This window comes from Tympanuchus pallidicinctus, unplaced genomic scaffold (genome assembly GCF_026119805.1).
Source record: "Tympanuchus pallidicinctus isolate F22 unplaced genomic scaffold, pur_lepc_1.0 scaffold6, whole genome shotgun sequence".
Classification (NCBI taxonomy): domain Eukaryota; kingdom Metazoa; phylum Chordata; class Aves; order Galliformes; family Phasianidae; genus Tympanuchus; species Tympanuchus pallidicinctus.
Window position 1 is genome coordinate 21,145,337 of NW_026294780.1, and position 21,057 is coordinate 21,166,393.

At 39.6% G+C, this 21,057-nt stretch overlaps 1 protein-coding gene and 1 long non-coding RNA gene across 7 annotated transcripts in view; both read left to right on the forward strand.

Moving 5' to 3' along the window:
* Positions 1-21,057, forward strand: part of LOC128071612 (uncharacterized) — a 679,004-nt gene that overhangs the window by 146,612 nt on the left and 511,335 nt on the right. The window lies entirely within an intron of this gene.
* Positions 1-21,057, forward strand: part of STK24 (serine/threonine kinase 24) — a 57,517-nt gene that overhangs the window by 28,746 nt on the left and 7,714 nt on the right. For 3 of the 6 annotated variants that reach the window (XM_052664391.1, XM_052664386.1, XM_052664390.1), the window contains 6 exons: positions 9,389-9,445; positions 12,781-12,889; positions 12,994-13,151; positions 17,245-17,430; positions 18,524-18,669; positions 20,803-20,926. In XM_052664391.1, coding sequence (XP_052520351.1) covers positions 9,410-9,445; positions 12,781-12,889; positions 12,994-13,151; positions 17,245-17,430; positions 18,524-18,669; positions 20,803-20,926 — 759 coding nt within the window. In that variant the 5' untranslated portion in view covers positions 9,389-9,409. The remainder of the gene's footprint in view (positions 1-9,388; positions 9,446-12,780; positions 12,890-12,993; positions 13,152-17,244; positions 17,431-18,523; positions 18,670-20,802; positions 20,927-21,057) is intronic. The other 3 variants (XM_052664388.1, XM_052664387.1, XM_052664389.1) reach the window with 1 other exon arrangement.

Consider the following 21,057-nt stretch of genomic DNA (forward strand, 5'->3'; position numbering starts at 1 on the left):
CATGGAATCATAGAATCAGAGAATGTCCTGGGTTAAAAAGGAGCTCAATGGTAATGCAGTTTCCACCCCCTGCTATATGCAGGGTCGCGAACCAGTAGAGTAGAGCAGGCTGCCCAGCGCCACATGCAGCCTGGCCTTGAACGCCTCTAGGGATGGGGCATCCACAAGCTGGATCTGAAGGGGTAGAACTGAATTGTCCACTCACAACGGGAAGGAAGAACTTGGTTATTCTCCCTTGCACTGGGGAGCCCAGCTCTGGGCCCAGCGCTGCAGCTGTGGCCTGCTGAGAGCTGAGCAGAGGCGCAGGATAAGCGCCCTCCCTTCACCTGCCGGTAGCAGCCGGCCTCATGCAGCCCAGGACACGGTTGACGAAGGCAGCCTGGGCTCCTTGGTGGTTCAGCCTGGTGTCCAGCAGGACTCCCAGGTGCGCTCCAGCTGGCTAACCCCAGCTGTAGTGTGGGCTGAGGATGTTCCTGCCCGGGTGCAGAACTTTGCCCTTCCCCTGCGTGAAGCCCGGGGGTTCCTGTCAGGAATGCGGCAGTGGCAGCAGTGGCAGGGCTGTAGGAAAAAGGGGAGGGAGCATCAAGGATGGGGAATCAGCAGCCGCTACGAACACATTTTTTTGGTTGTTTTTGGTCTTTGTGTTTTATTTCCACAAAGGAATTGGACCCTGATGACGTGGGTCCTTTGGGGCCAGTGTGTGTTGCAGGTGCTGCCTGGCCCCAGCCTCACCAGCTCCAGCACTCTTCTATTCCGGCCGGCGGGGTGGCCTCTTGTTTGGTGACTCTGAGGCCTGTGAGTCGCTGGCCTTCCTCTTTGGGGCTCGCCGGGTCCCCGCAGGTGGGCTGGTGCCAGAAGGCCCTGCCACAGTCTCTTCTGGCTCCTGGTGAGGCGCTGCGTGCTCTGCGGTGACAGTTGCAGGGTTGGAATGTGGGCGGCTGGGATGCCCACCGAGCTCTTCTCTTGTCCTGCCCAGCATTTCGTCCCTGTTAGAGCTGGCAGGGCTGCTGGAGGGCGCTGGGCCGGGGACAGGTGCCTCCTCTGGTACGGCAGCTCTGGGCTGTGATGGAGCGGCCTCCTGTGCCCCAGCAGCAGGGGGGACACGGAGGCCCAGCAAGCGGTGAGCCGCCCTGGTGCACCTCTGCACGGCGAAGGCGATGAAGTGCCGTACAAAGGTCACCGTGTGGCCGTGCAGGTCGGGATCCAGCATTTCTATCAAGATCCCCTCCGCCAAGCCTACGAGGAGCAGGGCCCAGATGACACTGTGCAGCAGTGTGTTTGCCTGTGGCTCCTCGGTGCCCAGGATGCGGCGCAGGTTCTGGCGCAGCCAGGAGCGCAGGGGCCGCAGCAGGGCCGGGTGCTCCCTGAAGAGGGAAGCCCAGGTGGCAGGTGAGAGGCCGCCCACAGGACGCGTGGGCACTGCGGGCCATGGCCGGGCTGGCTGGCGGACCGCAGGGCTCCGAGTGGCAATGGATGCCTCTGCAGGCGGTCTGACCAGCAGCTCCTGGTAGTTGTCGTCCGCTTGCACGGTGTGAATGATGGACTTCACATCCCGTTTGCAAAGCGGGCACTGTGGCCTGGTGCTCGTCCACCGCTGGATGCAGGGAAGGCAGAACTGGTGGCAGCACGGCATGGCGTATGCCGCGCTGTCCCAGTTGTCCAGGCACACGGGGCAGCGGGTGTCTAATGCTGCCTCCATGCTTCCACCAGTTGCGGTGGGCCAGGGGGAGCGGGAGATGGCAACGCGCTCCCCAGCACTGGCGCTGCAGCAGCAGGTGTCACGCTGGAAGAGGACAAGAGGCATCAGTCACACAGCGGCCTGGGACGGGTCCCTCAAGGTGTCCCCCCCCGCCGCCAGTCCCCGTGCCGCCTACCTATGCTTCTGCAGGCGCCTCTGTAGGCTGTCCCGTCTGCCTGCTCAAGCAGGGTCGGGGTAAAGAACAGATGGCTCTGAGACGGCCGCTGGGAGCTGCGCGAACAGCACCCAGAGCACGTTCCAGCACCAAAGCTCGCCCTTTGCACACTCCGGTCCTCGCACACACGCTCGGTCGGAAGCCAGGCACGAACTGGTGGGCTGAGCCGCTGCACCCGCAGCAAAGCCAGCGTGCACTATGGAGTCACAATCTGTTGCCTGGAGATGTCTCCAAGCATGGCTTGGCCAAGCTGTTGGGCGTCACCTTCATTTGACCTTCCCGTGGAGACATCACTGCCCATGTCACAGTGATGCACAAGTTTCTGGGCTTTTCCCAGCGCCCCCGCCCGCTCCCTTCCCCACGTCTGGTGTGCTTGGCGTTGGTGTCCCATACCTGTCACCAGGGCCGTAGCCACATCGTCCCATGAGCCCCATCAGGACACTGGCCATGGCACGCAGCCCCACGCACGTACGGCGAGGGGATTTATTCAATAAAAGTTCATGTTCCTCTCTGCTAGTTGGGCTTGATGATCTTAGAGGTCTTTTCCAACGCTCATGATTCTGTGATTTAACACATGAGCGAATTGAGTGCCCACGGTGTTTGTTGTCCAGTGCGAATAATTTTATTTTGTGATCAGTAATTTCTATCTTTTGTCACACCCATTTCATTTGTCAGAAGAGTTATTAGTCCCGTTATCAATCCGTTGATTGATCCAGTGGTTATCTTTGGTGTTGGAGGCAATCCATGCGTCGCTAGCCTTGTTCTCTCATGAAATGGTTTCTTCTGCTCTTCTGAGTCAACCTCTGATGTTGTGCATGCCATCTGACATTCAGGTTCCTTAGGCATGGGTATCTGTAGGTAGCACGGCAGGTAGTGGTTGTTGGTTGTTTTGGTTTTTTTACGTTTTAGTGAGATCGGATGACAGGAAGAAGCAACGTTCCCTTTGATAAAACAATACAGCAACGTGTAGAAGCTTGTGTTGTGACGTGAGGTGGAATTAGGTGGAAGAAGATTAGCAGAAGAGCATATTGTCGGAGGAGGAGAACTTTAGTGAAGGATTGAGTGAATGAGCAAAGTGCGTATGCTTCTTTGGGAGCGTTGGAATGATGGTGGAATTCTCGATTCCGTAGTGAGGCCTTTCCACTGTGCGCCATGGCCACCCCCCTTCAATGTTTGCAGTTCTTATTATACTTAAAGGGATCCCAATGGTACTTGTGGATAATATTTATTACTAGTCGCTTGAATTGAGGATGTGGAGTAAAGCTGTATGTATTTGTTGTCAAAACCACGTGTTTGCTTAGTAGCGTCAGTATCCGTGTTGTACTGCTGATGACCGCTGTGTTTACCAATGGTACCTGTTGTACTGCTATTCTGAGTATCTGGAAATGTATGTCAGCTAATAACTGGAAGGACTGGAAGTATTAACATGTTTCAAAGTTCAAATTCTATTACTTTGATGTAGTAGGTGCCTTCTATCTGACAGCCAAAAGTTTTTTTTTTTAATTGTGTGTCATCTTCTTTCCTGAGAATTTAAGCTCTAGAGTACAGTGTTCTGGAGTCTTGATTCTCATACTGTACACTTTTCCAGATTTGAGGGGATTGTTGACATTTGTTGCTTGTGAAATGGTTTGAGCTTGTCTGAGGGAATCAAGTGCCACAAATAGCTAAATGCTATTTCTTGTTGCTGATTCAATGCAACATTTATGGCATCCTTTTTTTTTTTTTTTTCTTTCCTGATTGATCTGTACATTATTGTTGCATAGGAGCTCACAGACGAGTTGATTTGGATTCTAATGCCTGGCAGGGCATGATTACTCTTCATTTTATGTAACAAAACCGGGGCTTACAGTTGGCGCAGCACATGAGATCCACTGTCACTGAATCCTGCTTGTTAAATCATCTATCTCAGAAACAGCAAGTGTTTGAGAAAACTCTTCTTGGTACAGATGTCAGACTTACCTTGGTGGTTTTAATTGAGAAGTTAACAAAAGGCAAATCTCCACGTGGAGTGTAACAGCTTGTAGAAGGAATGCAATTTAGAGAGATTATCCTATTGTATGTGTTGTGTGTCTTAAGGTACTTCTAATCTGTTTTCTTTTGCTGGAGAATCGGTATGAAAATAAATACTGAAGTTGTACCTGTGCTGAAATATGTCTTTCCTTCTGACCTGTATCACTTTTGCACATGAATGTTAAACTGAGTTTTTTATTGAACAAAACATCTGTTGGTCAGTGCATACCAGTTTTGTAACTATCTTGTCTTTCCCAGGTTAGTTGAGGTCCTTCTGTTCAGGCTGTTTTGTCTCTGCGTTCCAGTACTTTGGTTTTTTCTACTAATCCAGTGGTAGTTAACTTAAACTTTTAGTATATGTAGATTGACTTAAGCTAGTTCTTATTTTTGTTAGCAATTTCTAGCTCGTGTTTCTTTTGATCTGTGATCGATGACATTGGAACGTTTGTGAATACTGATTCTGAGTGGAATGTGCAGATGGTTTGTTTCCAGAGCAAAACAAGCCTTTAGGGTATTTATAGATAACTATTATTTTATTGCTAATTACAGACCGTGAATTTGAAGTGGAAAATATTCTTTCTTGTCTCACTTAGAATACAGAGAGGTGCTAGCTATTATGTTGTTTTCCAACTGCATTGATTGACTTCTTTTTTTTTTCTCCAGGGGTCAGTATTGGGGTCCTGTTTAATGTCTTTATTGATGATCTGGATGGGAGGGTTGAGTGCACCCTCAGTGAGTTTGCAGATGACACCACACTGGGAGGAAGTATTGATCTGCCTAAGAGTAGGAAGAGGGATCTGGATGAGCAGCATCAATGGGCTGAAGCCAATTGTATGAACTTCAACAAAGCCAAGTGCCAGCTACTGCGCTTTGGTCACAACTTCATGTTGTTCCATGCTGTGTGCTGGGAACAGAGTTGCTGGAAAACTGCTCAAAGGAAAAGTTTCTGGTGGTGTTAGTTGACAGCTGGATGAATGTGAGCCAGCAGTGTGCCTGGGTAGCCTTGAAGGCCTGGCTTGTATCAGAAATAGTGTTGTCAGCAGGAGCAGGGAGGTGATCATCCCTCAGTACTTGGCATTGGTGAGGCCACACATAGAGTGGTACTATGTTCAGTTTTGGGCCCCTCACAACAAGAAAGGCCCTGGAGCGTATTCAGAGAAGGGTAGGAAGGCTGGTGGGGGGTGTGGAGCACAAGTATTTTGAGGAGCGACTGAGCTGAGATTGTTTAGTCTGGAGAAGAGGAAGCTCAGGGAAGACCTCACTGCTCTCTACAACTTCCTGAAAGGAGGTTGTGCTGAAGGGAGGTTCAGCGTCTTTTCTTCTGTAACTAGAGGTAGGACAAGAGGGAATGGCTTAGAATTGTGCCAGGAGAGGTTCTGGTGGGTATTAGGAGAAACTTCTTCTCAAAAAGAGTGATCGGGTATTGGAAAGGGCTGCCCAGAGTGGTGATGGAATCACCATCCGTTGAGGTGTCCAAGGAACATATAGGTGTGGCACTGAGGGACATAGTGGGCATGGTGGGGGTGGGTTGATGGTTGAACTAGATGACATTAAGTGGTCTTTTCCAACCTGAAGTCACAGAATCATAGAACCATAGAGTCATTCTTTCTTCTAAGAATCAGCTAAATTCTGAAATGCTGCATAGGTCAGCTGGTGCTGTCACTTCCAGTCCTTCTGATCCTTTTCATTTATGGCTCTGTATTATCTTATCCTCGGTGATCCTGCCTTCCCTCAAGAAAGATAATTTAGGTACTTTTGTTACACCTGGGCTTGATTATATAAAGTCAATCTCTTTTTTTTAATATCACACTCCAAAGAAATGTGTGTGTATGTTCTTACAGCTAGATGAATAAATAAAAACACAAGCTCTCTGAAGCTAGGCCTCTCTGTGTTTATTAAATGTTTTATTAACTTCATAATGACTCGTAAAGAAACATTTTAATTTTGATTGTGTGTTTCTGTGTATTTATGCTCTGATTTCTGCTAAAATCAGCCTTTGGATCTCTAGAGGGAGATTTTTTTTGTGAATAACTGTGTACTTAGGACAGAAATGGATGGTCCTTGATTTCACATGGTAGGAGATGTTCTTTACCTGCTGTGACTGCACTCATTTTACTAGTCATTTCATGCTGTTACGGTAAATGAATGGTGAATTCTTCATCAGAGATACTGCTATTGTAAGGTCTTTGTCTGGTTTCAGAGTTAAAGTCAAACTAAAAGAACAAACTAGTTTGGTAAGGATTTATAAAAATTCTATCTTTCTGTAACAAAGCTTCTTTTAGATTCCAAAGCTGCTCTATTCCTCAGTTTCATGGCATGTGAGGAAAACCTCTTTTGCTACTGTGAAGAAGGGAATGTACAGTGTGCCTTCATTAGTGCGCTCATTTAGAGAAACAGTAATACTAAATTTGGATTGCTGACTCACCATGGCTCCACTGTACCTGGGAGTCAAATGAATGCTTTGTTGGGACTGAGGCTTGAAATAAGAAAATTAATCTTCGGATCTTAAAATTGAACAATTAGTGTTCTTAGTCTGAGTATGTAAGTGTAGTTTCTTTTTGAAAATGAAGTGATTTTGTGTAATATATAATTATTAATCTAGACTATAGAAGAAAATGTAGTGATGTTGGTGTTTTGCAAAAGGAAAAATGGGGAATATGTGCTAAAGAATGAAAGAAGTGCATGCAAAAAAAAAGGAATTTCTGCAGCTTTAAAAAGGAAAGTGACAGTAGGATAAGGAATGTGAAATAGGCAAGAGATGCTCTGAAAGGAAGGACCAGGAGAAGGGAGATGTGTTGCTCTAGTCACGTTGGAGTGAATTGACAATGGTGCTCTACTTGGGGGTTGTCATTGGTGCAGAGCATAAAATAAGTGTATTCAGGCTGCTGGCTCTAAAATTAAAATATGCATTAAGCAGTTGATTAAAACTTTCACCAAAAGTGATTTTTTTATTTTTATTTTTTATTTATTTTTATTTTTGTTTTATTTTCTTTGTTAACCAATTTGTGTAGATCAAAGATTTTCAGCTGGAGCTAGTCAAAGGGGATAGTAAGATTCTTTACAGCAATTTCATCTATTTGAATATATTACAGGAATGCTGAAGACTTGAAAAATAGATAAATTTGAAGTTGAGCAGAATTCCTGTGGCAAGGGGGAGATTGAACTACAGAGAATCAAAGATCCCTTTTAAAGCTACATAAATAAAAAAATGCTGCTATTGTAATAAGTTGCTATTACTGAGCTTCAAACTGGGATATCGAAACAGTTGTGGAAATGCAATTAGGACAAACATACATTTTCCTGAGTTTTAGATATATTTTACAATGTAGTATTCCTTGTTTTTCTGGATTCATGGCTATTGTATTGTAAATTTAGACGTGTACCCCCAAGCAGCTGGTGATGGTTTCAGTAACAAATGAAAAGGATGAACAGTGATTAAAAGACTGATGTTTGTAATTCATGGTTGTATAACTTTGTGTTATGTGACTGTGTAACTACATAATTCAAATTATATTCATTTTTTAAGAAGTATTTTATCCTACTTCTAGGTTTCTGATTTGCAGCTTAAGTAACTATTCTGAAGCTGAAGAACTTACTGTCTGGTTTTGCCAACAATTAAGAAAAATTGTCATATCTTAATGAGAGTTGTTATTTCTCTAAATCCACAGCATAATTGAAATAGTAGAAAAATAGTGATGTGTCTTGTTTTGACTTCTTCTTTCCCTTTTTTGAGAGGATCAAGGATTTCCTTTGCCCTACCTTTTTGTTTCCCACCCCAGTTTTCAGTTGAAATATAAAGCAGTAATACAGCTGGTGTGTTTGTTTTTTTTTTTACTGAAATTATTATTACATGTACGTTTGCAGGCTCATAAAATTGAAATATTCAAAGCATTTCGCACTGCTTTGGAAAGCAAGCTTTCAGGTGGAAACGTGTATATAATGTATGTAATTTTATATATGTATTAATTTTGGTTGGGCTTAGGAAGATTTCTGAAGGTAAAGTGACTTTCTGGAAGGCACCACTCTGATGCGTGCTTGTTCTGGAACTGTCAGAACATGGAATATTTAGGGCAAAATCTGAAAAACTCTTGCTAGCAGAGTGCATTTTTCAGGACTGTTAAGGGACTCTTTCATGGTGGGCAGTAGTTCTCTGGACATCTGTGGTATCTGCAGAAAGTAAGCGTTATCCAAATGCTTTATGTAGATAAGATAGATTGTATTTTAGAGTTACTTTTTTCCCCTAAAAAATGTGTTCCAGTTCTTTTAGAATATTTTTAACAAGATTGTATGCTAGTCGAAAAGTTTTAGTTGACTCCTAAGTCAACTAGTTTAGTTGACTCCTAAGCAAGTATCTGAGTTGAGTTGGATCTGTGTTAAAGATAGTAGATGATGTTGGAACTCTTAACTTCTTACCTAATAATGGTACGATTTGTGGCATATATTAGATGCAGGAACATTAGTGGAGAAAACTTGCCTGTATTCTTCATTAGATCAGAGACAGAAAAGTGAGGAATTACCTTTCCAAAAAATGAAGCAATGTAGGGAAGTGAATAATGAGTCTTACATGAAATTCAGTCTAGGCACAGTCAAGTTAGTAAAGAAAATGTTTAGCTGTATTTGTGTGAATACAGTCAATGAAATCAAGACATTTTATACTAAGGAAAGGAAACATAATTTGTGTGATGTAATTTTGAATCAATGTCTGTCATGAGGATTTTGAAATGTAGGAGTTTATTCTGCTCCATTTTCATTGAGTGTCCCATGTCTTTTTCCTATCTCAGAAATTACTTTGCTGATTGTACTAAGGAAAGTCATAAGAACAACTAAGTGAGCGGCTTTTGGGACTTAATAATTTATTCAGAGCTTCAGAATGATTGTCCAGTCTTGGTTCTAGTCTTCCATTTCCCAGTTCTGAGGTTTTGACCATTGGATTAGATGCTCAAGATGTTCTAGTATGCTTTCAGCATGAAGGCAGGAGTTGTTCTGCTGCATCACTCCTTGGCGGGGATTAAAGAGAAATTTCTTCCTACCTTGATACAATCTGTATTAGAATAGTACTAGTAGCAGACAGCAGGACAGGTTCCATGATAAGAACTGGAGCATGCACCAGTTATTTAGAAGTAATTAACTTGTAATGTCCGTGCTGTTACCTGGTGGTAAATGTGAATTAGCTTTCCTCTTGTTGATTGAGATTAAGTGTTTTAACTTTTTTTGTTATTATTTTAGCACACATGGTTGTGTCAACAGCTTGTGGTAGATAAAGTTAATTCCTCAGCAGAAAGGACTAAAAATTTTGATTTCTTAAAGAATAATCTATAAGTGCTTTAGAGGAACAGCTAAAGAATTATTGGTGTTATAAAAGTTTGGATTCTTTTGCAAGAAGAATGGAATGATTCTCATTTTGACTTACCAGTAATGATTTTTTAAAAAATGTGATATGTTTTTTGTTGGTTTCTGTTTTGCAGGATACAAAGTTATGGATAATAATGGAATATCTGGGTGGAGGCTCTGCACTCGATCTAGTGAGTAAATAATATATGATTTTTGTTGATACAGAATTATTTCCTTCAGTTATAACTCAATGCTGTAGTGCATCATTGGTCTGTGATAGTTTGTTGTAACAATAACAGAAAGTTAATGGTCTTACAACTGTGAGATTATAACTTTTTATGTTGGAAGGTAGTGTAACCAGCCTTAAATAAAGGTGCCTTAAATAAAATCTTTTAATTTGGATTTTTTTAGTAAAGAAGAAAAAGCATTTGTCAATCTCAGGAAAAGATTATTTTCCATGTGACACAATGGATTATTTCTAGAGATGGAAATAAACTAAGAAACAGCATTGAAATTGTGACCTAAACATCTTGGGGTGCTGATCTTCAGTTAGTTATGGAATGTAAGAGGCTGAAAACAGTATTTTTTGTCTCTTCATTCTGCTAGCACAACTCCTCATGGTCATGCTAAGAAAGAAAAGAAAAAAACCCAACACAACTCTTTTAAATTGTACATTTCAGTGAGACAAATCCATTACATTTCTCTTCCCCCATGGAGTTTTATATAGAATCTGCAAGGGAATCTGTTTAACAAAGAGAGCTTATAGAGATAATAGTTAGAGATATTTGGAAGACGAGGTTGATCGCACCACCTAAATTAACAAAGAATTATCCAATTTTGAATGATAATTCAAAAAGTTAGCTGCATATTACATTTTATTTGGCTAGATTCTGACAATTCACTTCAGACATTAAAAAAGGGTTTATGAAAATTGCATGCCATCTTGTATTTGTTGTAGGCTTTAAAAATTGTATTATAAATATAAAAATGCATGCTTGAGGTATGTGAAAATTGTTATTCCTGCTTAGACTTGACTGTTCCTATAGCATAATTTTTTGTCATCTGAGGCAACTAAAAAATGTAGTGAAAGAATAAGGGCTCATGTGGAGGAATTCTGCTTGTGATATTCTGAAAATAGGAGGAGGGTTGACTAAATACAGACTTGCTGCAATTGAGCTGCCATGTTTTCACTGTAATTACTTTTCTGAACTCATTTCTACTTTTAGTTTCCATGTCCCCTAAGTATTCTTCAGGAATATTCTAAGGAATTCTGTGGTTATGTAGAAATGAATAACGTTCCTGATAAAGATACACTGAAAGAAAAATGACATTATTTGTTGTCCACACAGAAAAGTGACTAGACACTGCTTTTGTAACTTGATGCTATAAAAAGGTGTAGAAAGAAAACATATGCTCAAATTTTCTTTATATTCTTTTTTAATCCCACTCATTGACCTGTGTGATGATCACTTACTTATCTGTAAGTTGTTGCCTAGGATAGTACAAATTTTGCCTTGGAACTGACATCATCATGTAAGAATTTGTACTTAAAGCGTCTTGTGTGTGCTTCATCCATCTTGAGTTCATGTTATGCAGCATGTTTCCCTAACTCTAACGTGTACATCATGGTTCTCAGTTGAAATCTGGTGTGAGAACTGGTTTGCTTTATCTTGTTTCTGAGCATGAGGTAAGATTGAATGGGGACCTTGAATTCCATGGTTGAAGTGTACACGTGACATGTTAGCCTTGTGCCTTTTTTGCTTGAATATCACAGAATGGTTTGCATTGGAAGGGACCTCAAAGCTCACCCAGCTCCAACCCCGTGCTATGGGCAAGGCTGCCAACCACCAGATCAGGCTGCCCAGGGCGCCATTCAGCCTGGCCTTGAGTGCCTCCTAGGATGGGGCATCCACAACTTCTTTGGGCAATGAGGTCTCCCTGGAGACTTCCTCAGGCTGAAGAAGACCAGCTCACAGTGGCATTTTGCAAAGTCACACCTTACAAGAGAAAGTGCATGTAATGCAATTATGCATACATTAGTTTTCAATTTTGATATGTTTGTGACAAGAGGACAAGCACTAATATTCTCAGTCACATTCTGTTTTCACAACTTCCTGCCCACTTGGGATAACCTCTTTTGTCAGATGTTCACTTACCACTTTTAGATGTGCTATATCATGTTGCCAACTCTTGAACTATCATTTACAGCCTAGTGGAAGCAAAGCCCTGAGAATATCTTTGTGGGCCACGGAGAGTGGCAGTACATATGCTTGTTTATTGCTCTCAAGAACAAATCTTCCTGTATAAATGTTAGGTTGGCTGAGGTAATATCGATGCTGAGATGAATAATTTATAAGGATGAAGTTTTCAAAGCTAAACAAAAGTAAAAAAAGATTGAAGGTAAGGCTACCAAAATACGACAAATAGTATGTTGTCAGCATCGCAAGAAATCTTACCTCTTCTCCCGCCTACTAGCTGAGGTTTGTAGTAGTGTTTTTTGTACTGATCTTTTTCTGAAATGCTTTTCAGTGGCTGCTCTTGTTGGGTAGACTATAATACTGGAGTAGAAGCATAGAATATCCCCAGTTGGAAGAGATCGTAAGGATCACGGAGTCCAACTGCTGACTTCACACAGGATCACCCAAAATGAAAACCCTCTGTCTGAAATTGTTGTCCAAACTCTCTTTGAACTCTGGCAACCTGTTGCATGCCCACCAACTTCTGGTGCAGCCCCTTTCCCTGACCCCCAGCTGCCCTCCCCTGACAGCTCCATGCCGTTCCCTCGGGTCCTGTCACTGTCACACAGAGCAGAGCTCAGCGCTGCCCACTCCCCATTTTGAGTATTTGCAAATTGTCAGAGTTTCGGTTTTGTTCTTTCACAGTTCCCCTACTGGCTAAGAAGCTTCCTTTAGGTAGTGGCCTTTCTGATGATTTGCAGATCCATTCCTTCAGTTTTGTATGAAAAAAGAACTTATTCAGTGCTTTGTCAGGATAGTGATTTGAGTTGTATTTTGGACAGCTTCACAAAATCTCATCTGACATAGTGACATGATATTTGATAGATGTGGTGTCTTCAATGCCTTTGTTTCCTTCTCAGGCTTTTGACATTTGGGTCCATATAGGCCTGTAGGTTTGCCCATCTAAGTTCAGTATGATCTTAAGAAAGAGTTTGCAATGTAGATGCTTTTCAAACCACGTGTATCTATGACATATGACACGACCACAACAAAGCAATAACTTTTAACTGTGCCTTTGTGGAGCCTTTGACAAACTTCTAAAAGCATTTTGGAGAAGTATTTCTTTGTTGGTCATAAAACAACTTAGTTTAGAACTGTAGTGGGTTTATTTTTTTTGTTTGTTTGCAGATAACCTTTGTTGTATCTCATGTTACAAAGTTAGCAAATGGGAAGTTTTAAAGTATGCCAGAATGAGTAATTTCTTTTATACTCAGTTCTGTTTCTGGTCTCTTCATTTCTCCTTTCATAAACGCGTACACACACACATAAATATTTCTTCTGTTTCCTAGTTAGAACCTGGCTCACTTGATGAAACCCAGATTGCAACAATACTGAGGGAGATACTCAAAGGTCTTGATTACCTACATTCAGAAAAGAAAATCCACAGAGATATTAAAGGTAAACTGTTCTTGTTTTCTAGCAGTGTTTGAAGAGCTCATGAAGTATAAATGAAGACCCTTGCAGAATCAAATCTCTTAATTTCAACTCTTTCCTTACTCTAGCGGCTAATGTATTGCTATCTGAACAAGGAGAAGTAAAACTAGCAGATTTTGGAGTAGCAGGACAACTAACAGATACACAAATAAAGAGGAATACCTTTGTGGGAACACCATTTTGGATGGCACCTGAAGTAATAAAGCAATCTGCTTATGATTCAAAGGTGGGAGATGTATTTCAGTTTTGCTGATCATTGTAATAAAGATTAAGGTCTTTGATTTGGCATTTTTATCATTCCTCTTAATATTATGGGCAGTTGGTGGGTTTCCAGAGCATGGCCTGCCCTATGTTATCAGCATAATTTGTGCAAGGACTGATATTCCAGTATATCGATTTCCAATGTAAACATTTTCAGATATTAACATACAGTTACATCTCATCTGAATCCAAATATATTTATTTGGATACTAGAATTAAGCATTCTAGTAAACAATTATTAGAATCGAAGACACAAACTTTTGAGGAATTTCCTCATGTGAAACACTCAAAATATTTTTGGTTAAAAGTTTATTTTTTGTCTTCTCATTATCTTAACATTCATGTTGACATTCATTAAACTTTAAAACTACTGTGACAGTTTAATATAGCATTATTTTTTATTTTTTAGAAAGTGTGCTATGCGAATATATTTCAGTAATATCTCTATCTTTTGTTAAGGATACTGTACTATTTTAATTCAGGATTTAGCAAATGCATACAATTTATGTATTTATGTTAAAATATGTGAATCTTGACAATTCAACTCGCCATTTATGTTCCTCATATTGTAGTTTCAAGGCAAGGTGGGGCTTTTGGACTGCATTACGCATATTCTGATACGCCATGTGTTTCTCACACAGGATTTGCTCATTCTGTTTTTACTCAGTTCAGTCCCATTTTCGAACTGTTGTATTATTTTTATCTCAGACCATATATTAGCAATTGTATTTACAAGGCACTCTAATACTTGTGTTTAGTCACAGAAGATAATAGTTTTGAAATGGATAGTGAAGTTTCAGCGCCTTCTATTGGACTTCAGGAAATAATGATTCACATCCGTATATTTGAGAGCATAATATTTCCAGATATGTTCTGTAAGTGAGCTGTAATATTTGCACTTTAAAGAGTTAAGTAGCTAGTCTGAGAGCAGTACTTGATGGCAGAAAATTAAACTTCATTTTTCATTTTCTCTTGAAGTTTGCTTTTAAGGCCCAAGTAATCCATGGAGATAATAAAAATCTGACTGCTATGGGAAATCAGCCATTGGAAAAGCAGTGAAAAGTCAAACCATGACTGTAATAGTTCTGTTAAAATTATGACCTGTTTCATTATTTTATTTCCTGCTTTGTATTTATCTTTCCCCATATCATGTATTTCATTTTTTCCACTTTATTTTCTCTTTGATTTAATGTCCACGTAAGATCCTTCCTTCCTGTCTAATTTCTCTAGTTTTGTCAATTCTTATTTCTTCATGTTTTTGATGCCTTTCTTCATCTGAAAGTCATCTTCTTTTACTTGCTTTAATTTTCCCTTAACTAGTTCTCTGTCCTCTCTACTACGTTGTTTCTAATAGAAGAATTAAGTATTTAATTTAATTTTTTTTTCTTACACTAAACCTGTTTCTTTCAACTAGAGGAGTTTCAAAGTCAGACTAAACTTTACTCATTAGAACAAGGAAAAGAAATTTTTTATGCCAGTAGTGCAGAGAACAAATTCCCAACTCCCATTTGAACTTGGAAGAGTAATTTTTGTTCAGGATTTAAAACTGTAAAAATTTTAATGTGGGGTAAACGTAACGTTGGAAGGTTGTTTGAGTGATTGGGATGATTCATCCCAAAGACCACTTGACATTGTCCCCCCACATTTGGAGAAGTGTCTTGCACGTGTTGTGCCTGAAGTTTGCTTGTCAGAGACAAGCAGGTCCTGGAAATGCATAGATAGATACACATGAAGTCAGTACTTGCATCTGTTGCATCTGTTTTGATATTCTTTCTCAGGAGACAGTACAGTTCCAGAGAGAATTTGTTTTAATATTCTTGATGCTTCCCAGAGGAAGCTGCAACTTCAAAGAGCTATTGTGTGGGCTGGGTTTGTTGGACTTTGTTGTTCACTTGCAGTGGGGAAAGATCACTTCAAGTAGAATGCATTAGATACCTAAGGGACATAGAAGAAAGAAGTATGCACACATACACACAGACATATATGAACTTATTTCGTATAAATATGTGCATGTATATACATGCTTCCTCTGGGACTGAAAGTCTGACAGAAGAATGTTATCCATTTTTATGACTTTAACACATTTCTTTTGAGAAACTGGGATTTAGAATAAGGTGGAAATAATGCTCAGTTGCTAACATGAGGAATTCTCTTTGCAGGCTACATTTTTCTTCCATAACCAAGAAAAGATTTCCTGTCAGAGGAAAGTTATTCACAGTTAGACTCAGGCTTGAGGAGAGCTTAGCTGATAAAGCTGTTGTTAAGAAAAATTGGAGCTTATTTATATATGTAATTCTCTGTGTTCAATTTGAGACTTTTTGTTATTTATGAAATATGTAATTAAAGTATATATGCAGCCCTAGACAGTTCCTCCTCACTAGCTACAACACAGGCAAGCCATAAGGTTGGATACCACGAGTTAGAGGGGACCTGCTCTGATAGAGAAGCAGCGGTTTAGTGATCTTGGAGGTCTTTTCCAACTTTAATGATTCTGTGCTTCAGTGAGTGGGCGTGATGGGGATGGGTTGATGGTTGGACTAGATGATGGTCATCATTTTCCAATCTTAATGATTCTGTGATTCTGTAACTGTGTTGATAAATGAAGACTTTATCTAGCACCTGGAAATATATCTGTTTTTGGCACAGCAATGTTCCAAATGCTGTTTGGAAATCAAGTCAGGCACTGAAATCACTTGAGAACTGTATTTGAGGATAAATCTGTTCTACTTTTGCTTCAGAAGAAACAGGAAAATCGAAACATGCTTATTTTAAAATGGTACCTTATCATTGGTTGGAAGAGCGATTTGTGATTTGTTTTTCCTATCCTGTTTTTCCGAGGGGTTTATTCACCCGTTCTTTTGATTTCTGTGTCTGTTTTGTTCATAGAATCATAGAATCCTTAGAGTAGGAAGGGACCTTTAAAGGTCTAGTCCAATTCCCCTGCAATGAAGGGGGGTATGCACAGCTAGATCAGGCTGCTCAGGGCCTGGTCTGACCCTGCCTTGAACATCTCCAGGAACAGAGCATTAACCACATCTGTAGACAACTTTTCCAGTTGTCTCCTCACCTCCCTCACTGTATTCAGCAAAACACTAAGTATTTGGATCCATTATTTCAGGCAGATTTGGCAGTAGGATTTGGATCTAGTGAGTCTGTGTTCCCTGGAACAAGTAGACCATTTTGACAATGAAAACTTGTAAAACAAATATATGTAAATTATCCTACCTAACAAACCAGTATGTGTACGGTCACATCCAGTAACAATAAGAATTCAGCTCATCACTGAAGTTAAATGCTAGGAGTCTTAACGCTGGTCTCAGAAGTATGATTTGATTTACCTTTCTAACATGACAGTTAGCCTTAGGATTTGCATTGTCTTCGTGTTCGACTTAGAGAAGTTTCGTTTAGATGAAGCCATCTTGGCTGTCAGGAGCTTTACCAGGAAAAGCAGGTAGAAAAGCATTTCCTGTGTTTCAGAAGCTGGGACCAAGTACTTGGACCATGTATTTAACTGGTTGAAATCTTGAGTTGAAAAAGTTGAATAATACTGTTCTAGACCATGTTTCTCTAGTCCATGAATAAAAATGATATATAAGATGATGTTAAACCCCAGAAAGAAATGCATTCTGATTTGTTCCATTTCTTAAAGTTGTACTGGTTGATGCTTAGTGAAGAAAAACCTTTTCTGCATATTTTGACATCTTTTATTCCAGTATCATTTCCTGCCTTGGATTTGAATGATTTGAATTGGAAACTTCAATATGGTTAGGTGCTGGTTTGTAATACCTTTACCACTATATTTAAAAAGATTTGTTTCAAAATCAGTTGTAACTGATGTAAGTTTGTTAGCTCTAATAATAAGAGCTGCTTTATGCTGTAGCATAAAAGCAACTGATAAGCTCCGTGTCCTTTCCTTTATGTAATTAACCACATGATGAGACCATTTTTACAAGAAAAATTTAATGAAGTGATTTACAATAAAGATACAAAATCTCTCTTTGAAATCAATATTGTTTCCTCTTTCTCTGACGCAATCATAACAGGCTTGTTTCTTGCAGGCAGATATCTGGTCATTAGGCATAACAGCCATAGAACTTGCAAAAGGAGAGCCACCTCATTCAGAACTGCATCCAATGAAAGTTTTGTTCCTCATCCCTAAGAATAATCCACCAACGTTGGAAGGAAACTTCAGTAAATCCCTCAAAGAGTTTGTTGAAGCCTGCTTGAACAAGGACCCAAGCTTTGTGAGTTCCAGCATCTTTCAGTATGTTGTTGGGAACTTGACTGGTTTACATCAATTCTTTATGGGAAAACTTGTTTACAGGAGTTTAAAGGAAGCACCTGTATCAGTGATTTATAGGGAAAGATCTGACTAGAAGTTTCATTGTGCTCTTTTAAGATTCAATTACTTTTTTCTTTATTGGTAACAATAATATTTATTTGCAATTGTGTTTTTTAGAAGTAAGCAAACTGTAAGCTTACTTCATTATCTTTCCTGGGATTAACAGTATTGATCATAACCAGCGTGCAGGCGATTTTTTTGTGTGTGTTCTTGCAATTTAACAAATTACGTCCAGAAGTCTCTACATTATCAAATCACTGGAATCCATTATGCAAGCACAACACCTCCACATTTTTTAATTATTTTTTCCTTCGCTTTTTTGCTATTTCATTTTAAAATATCCTTTGCCTATACTTGTTCTAGAGAAAAGATTTGTCTGATTTCTGCTGGTTGAATGTTTTTCAGTTATTTCTTTAAACATGGGTAACTGTATGTTACTTTTGGAGACTTTTCAAGGTCCAGGTGCTTTTTTTCTAGATTTTATAAATAGATCACATTTAATTTTTTTTTAACCCGTTCTTTTTTACTTGAAGAGATTTTTGCTGTGTCTAATCTTAATGCCGAAACTGGATTAAAAGGGAGTGATTTTCTTGTGGACTTTTTTTTTTTAACCCTTAAGCAGTAGGTCTGTAAAGCACTGCACAAACAAGTCAGAAATCTTCCGGATGGAGACAGCAATTCTCATAACCACAGGGATGTTAGAAAATTCTGCTGTGAGTGAAGCCCCAGGCTCCCCATGATTTAAGCATCAAAGGAAGACAAGTTAATATATTGTTTGATACTTAGGAAGTGTTTTATCATTTAGTTTCTACATAAGAATAGACACAGTCCCACTTCTCTAGAATACCAGGTAGAAATCTTATTTGTAGACACTGTCTGTCTTTGTAAGTACTCATTGGCATCAAGTCTGGTCTAGTTTTCTTAACCTTCTTACAGTGAGTGATTTTAACACTTTCAAATGCAGTAATTCTTTTATTTTATTTTTATTTGTTAAGAGACCTACTGCAAAGGAACTCTTAAAACACAAATTCATTTTACGAAATGCCAAGAAAATTTCCTACCTGACTGAGCTTATTGATAGGCACAAGAGGTGGAAGTCTGAACAAAGTCATGATGACTCCAGCTCAGATGACTCAGATACGTAAGTCAAATGAATTTTTAAAATTCTTATTCTAGCACATAATTTTTAACATGTATATTCCTGTGCTCGGTTGTTTAATTACAGCTTTTCAGGTTAGCAGCCATGGTAAGCTTATGAAATCTTAATTTAAGTGTTGTGAGGGATTTTATGCAAATAACTTTATAACTGAAAACAATTCTGGCTCATTCTGTACAATATTGTCTTCTTATGTAGAGTCTAGGGTCCTTCCTGGACATAAGGCTGACTATGCTCCTGTCATGTCAGCAAAAGCTGGATCTCACCCTGCACAACCAGGTTTCAGTGTACATATATACACTGTGCTATGTGTGCATATGGCCATCTGAGGAGGGGTGCTGTCTCCTTGGTGGCAGGTTGGCCTTGATTTTGGCATCTGCAGTAAGCAAGCAGAGGCATATCCTTGTATATAGGAAAGGATTAGTGGAATAATGCTTCCATGGTCATAGGGTTTTGAGAGCACGAGGCCTAGTGTCTTTATGAGATAAATATCCTTCTAAGAAGGTTAGGCTACTATAGCATGCGTGTCATTAAAGTTCAGATTTTTAGAGTGCTGTGATTTTCCCCTTCTGTTTTTAACTTCTGTCTGTGAAATTTGATGGAACTGCCTAATATGTTCAAGAATTAGTTTCCTTAGGAAATCGAGTTAAAAACAGTTATGACTGTGCTAATAAGTTAACGTTGTTATTCTCAAATACTTAGGCATCATCAGATTGCAGACCTTCTAAAATGAAATGAAGGGATTGCTACTGTTTATTCATGAGCTGGTTCAACTTCTAATTATAATTTAGCAAGCGAGCTATTCTCTGCAGTTCCACTGTCTGTGCTAATGGCAAATATCAGCTGGATTGAGATATCTTGGCTAATGTATCAGATGTAGGTTTGTCTTACATTATTAATGTCTTGATTCCTTCCAGTGATTGCAATTCCAGTCCTGATACGGAAGCTGAATTACTGGTTCTAAAACTGATCTGAGATCAGTTGCTAACTGAAGCAGCAGGTTGTAGTTCATTTCTCCTGTGGAATATGAGACCAGCTTTGATGGCTTGGCACAGGAGCTAAAGTGGTTCTTGAGTGCTTATGAGATGATTGAATTCTTTGTCTAAGCTTGTTTTCCTTTCTGCTTCCACAGCAGCCCTTACAGTAGAGGTGATAAAAAGATGAATTGATGTGGCATGCTGATCCAATGGAATGCTAACTTTCCAAATTGATAACTCTCTACAACTAATGCATACACGGAAAGTAATTTACTTCTTTCAGTGACAGCCAGAAGTTCTATGTGATTTCGAGCAGAAATGTTCAAAATTTTTATTACAGTAATTACATTGTTTTTGGCTTGGTATGGTACTTGGAATACTTCTTGTATGGCGGCCAGAAGACACTCTTTTAATTGCTGGTGGTTTTCTTGTAGATCACTCTTAATTCACAGATCATAACTTAGAGATCTGTAACAGTGAGAACTGAAATGTAATTCTGTGACTGGTTAGCATCAGCATAAATGTTTTTGTTCTCTCAACTTATCAGGAGCTAGAGAATATAGTTTCTTTTAATATGCCATTCACTAAAAGCGGGCAAAGGATTTATTTGTGCTGAAGTAGTTTGTTAAATCCATACTGTATCCCTAAACGGCTAGCCTTTTTTTTTTTATTTATTGGGAAGAAATTTGCCTTCATAGTGGGAGTGAACTGACTTTCACAAAGGTCTTCTAAGCTAGAGTCTTAACTATTTTAGTAGGCAAAAAAAAAGTGGATTATTTTTCTTTTATTCACTAATAATTTGAGATAATATACTGAAGCCAGTTTTTGGTTAGAAATGATACATTCCACATTACTTCCTTATGTAACTTGGGAAGTTATTTTCAATCTTTCATGCTTCTCTTTTTTTAAAAAAAAAGTTAATTTAAATTTACTGAAGTATTTTAGTTTCATTTTCTAAATAAAATTTTCAATTTCTCAAAAAATAATTGCATTATCTTTCACACTTGTCTTGATGCTCATTAGCACATACAATAGAATCCTGATTTTGGTCATCAGTGGAGGTTTTGTGACCAACATGTATGTTGAATGAGCACAGGCAATCAGGTGTAGGTAATAAAACTTGTTTTTCCTTTCCTCAAAGTGAACCAGATGGCCAGGCTTCAGGTGGGAGTGACTCAGGAGAATGGATCTTCACAATAAGAGAAAAAGATCCCAAGAATCTAGAGAATGGAGCAGCCCAGCCTTTGGAGTTGCAAAGAAATAAGGTGCTTAACGTGTTGATTGTATTATACAAGGAGATAGCTCTTACTTTTAATTCAGTGAAATGATTCAGTATTTTTTTCACAGGTCTATTTGTTATATATCTTTGACACCATTTGAATTGTAAAATTTCAGA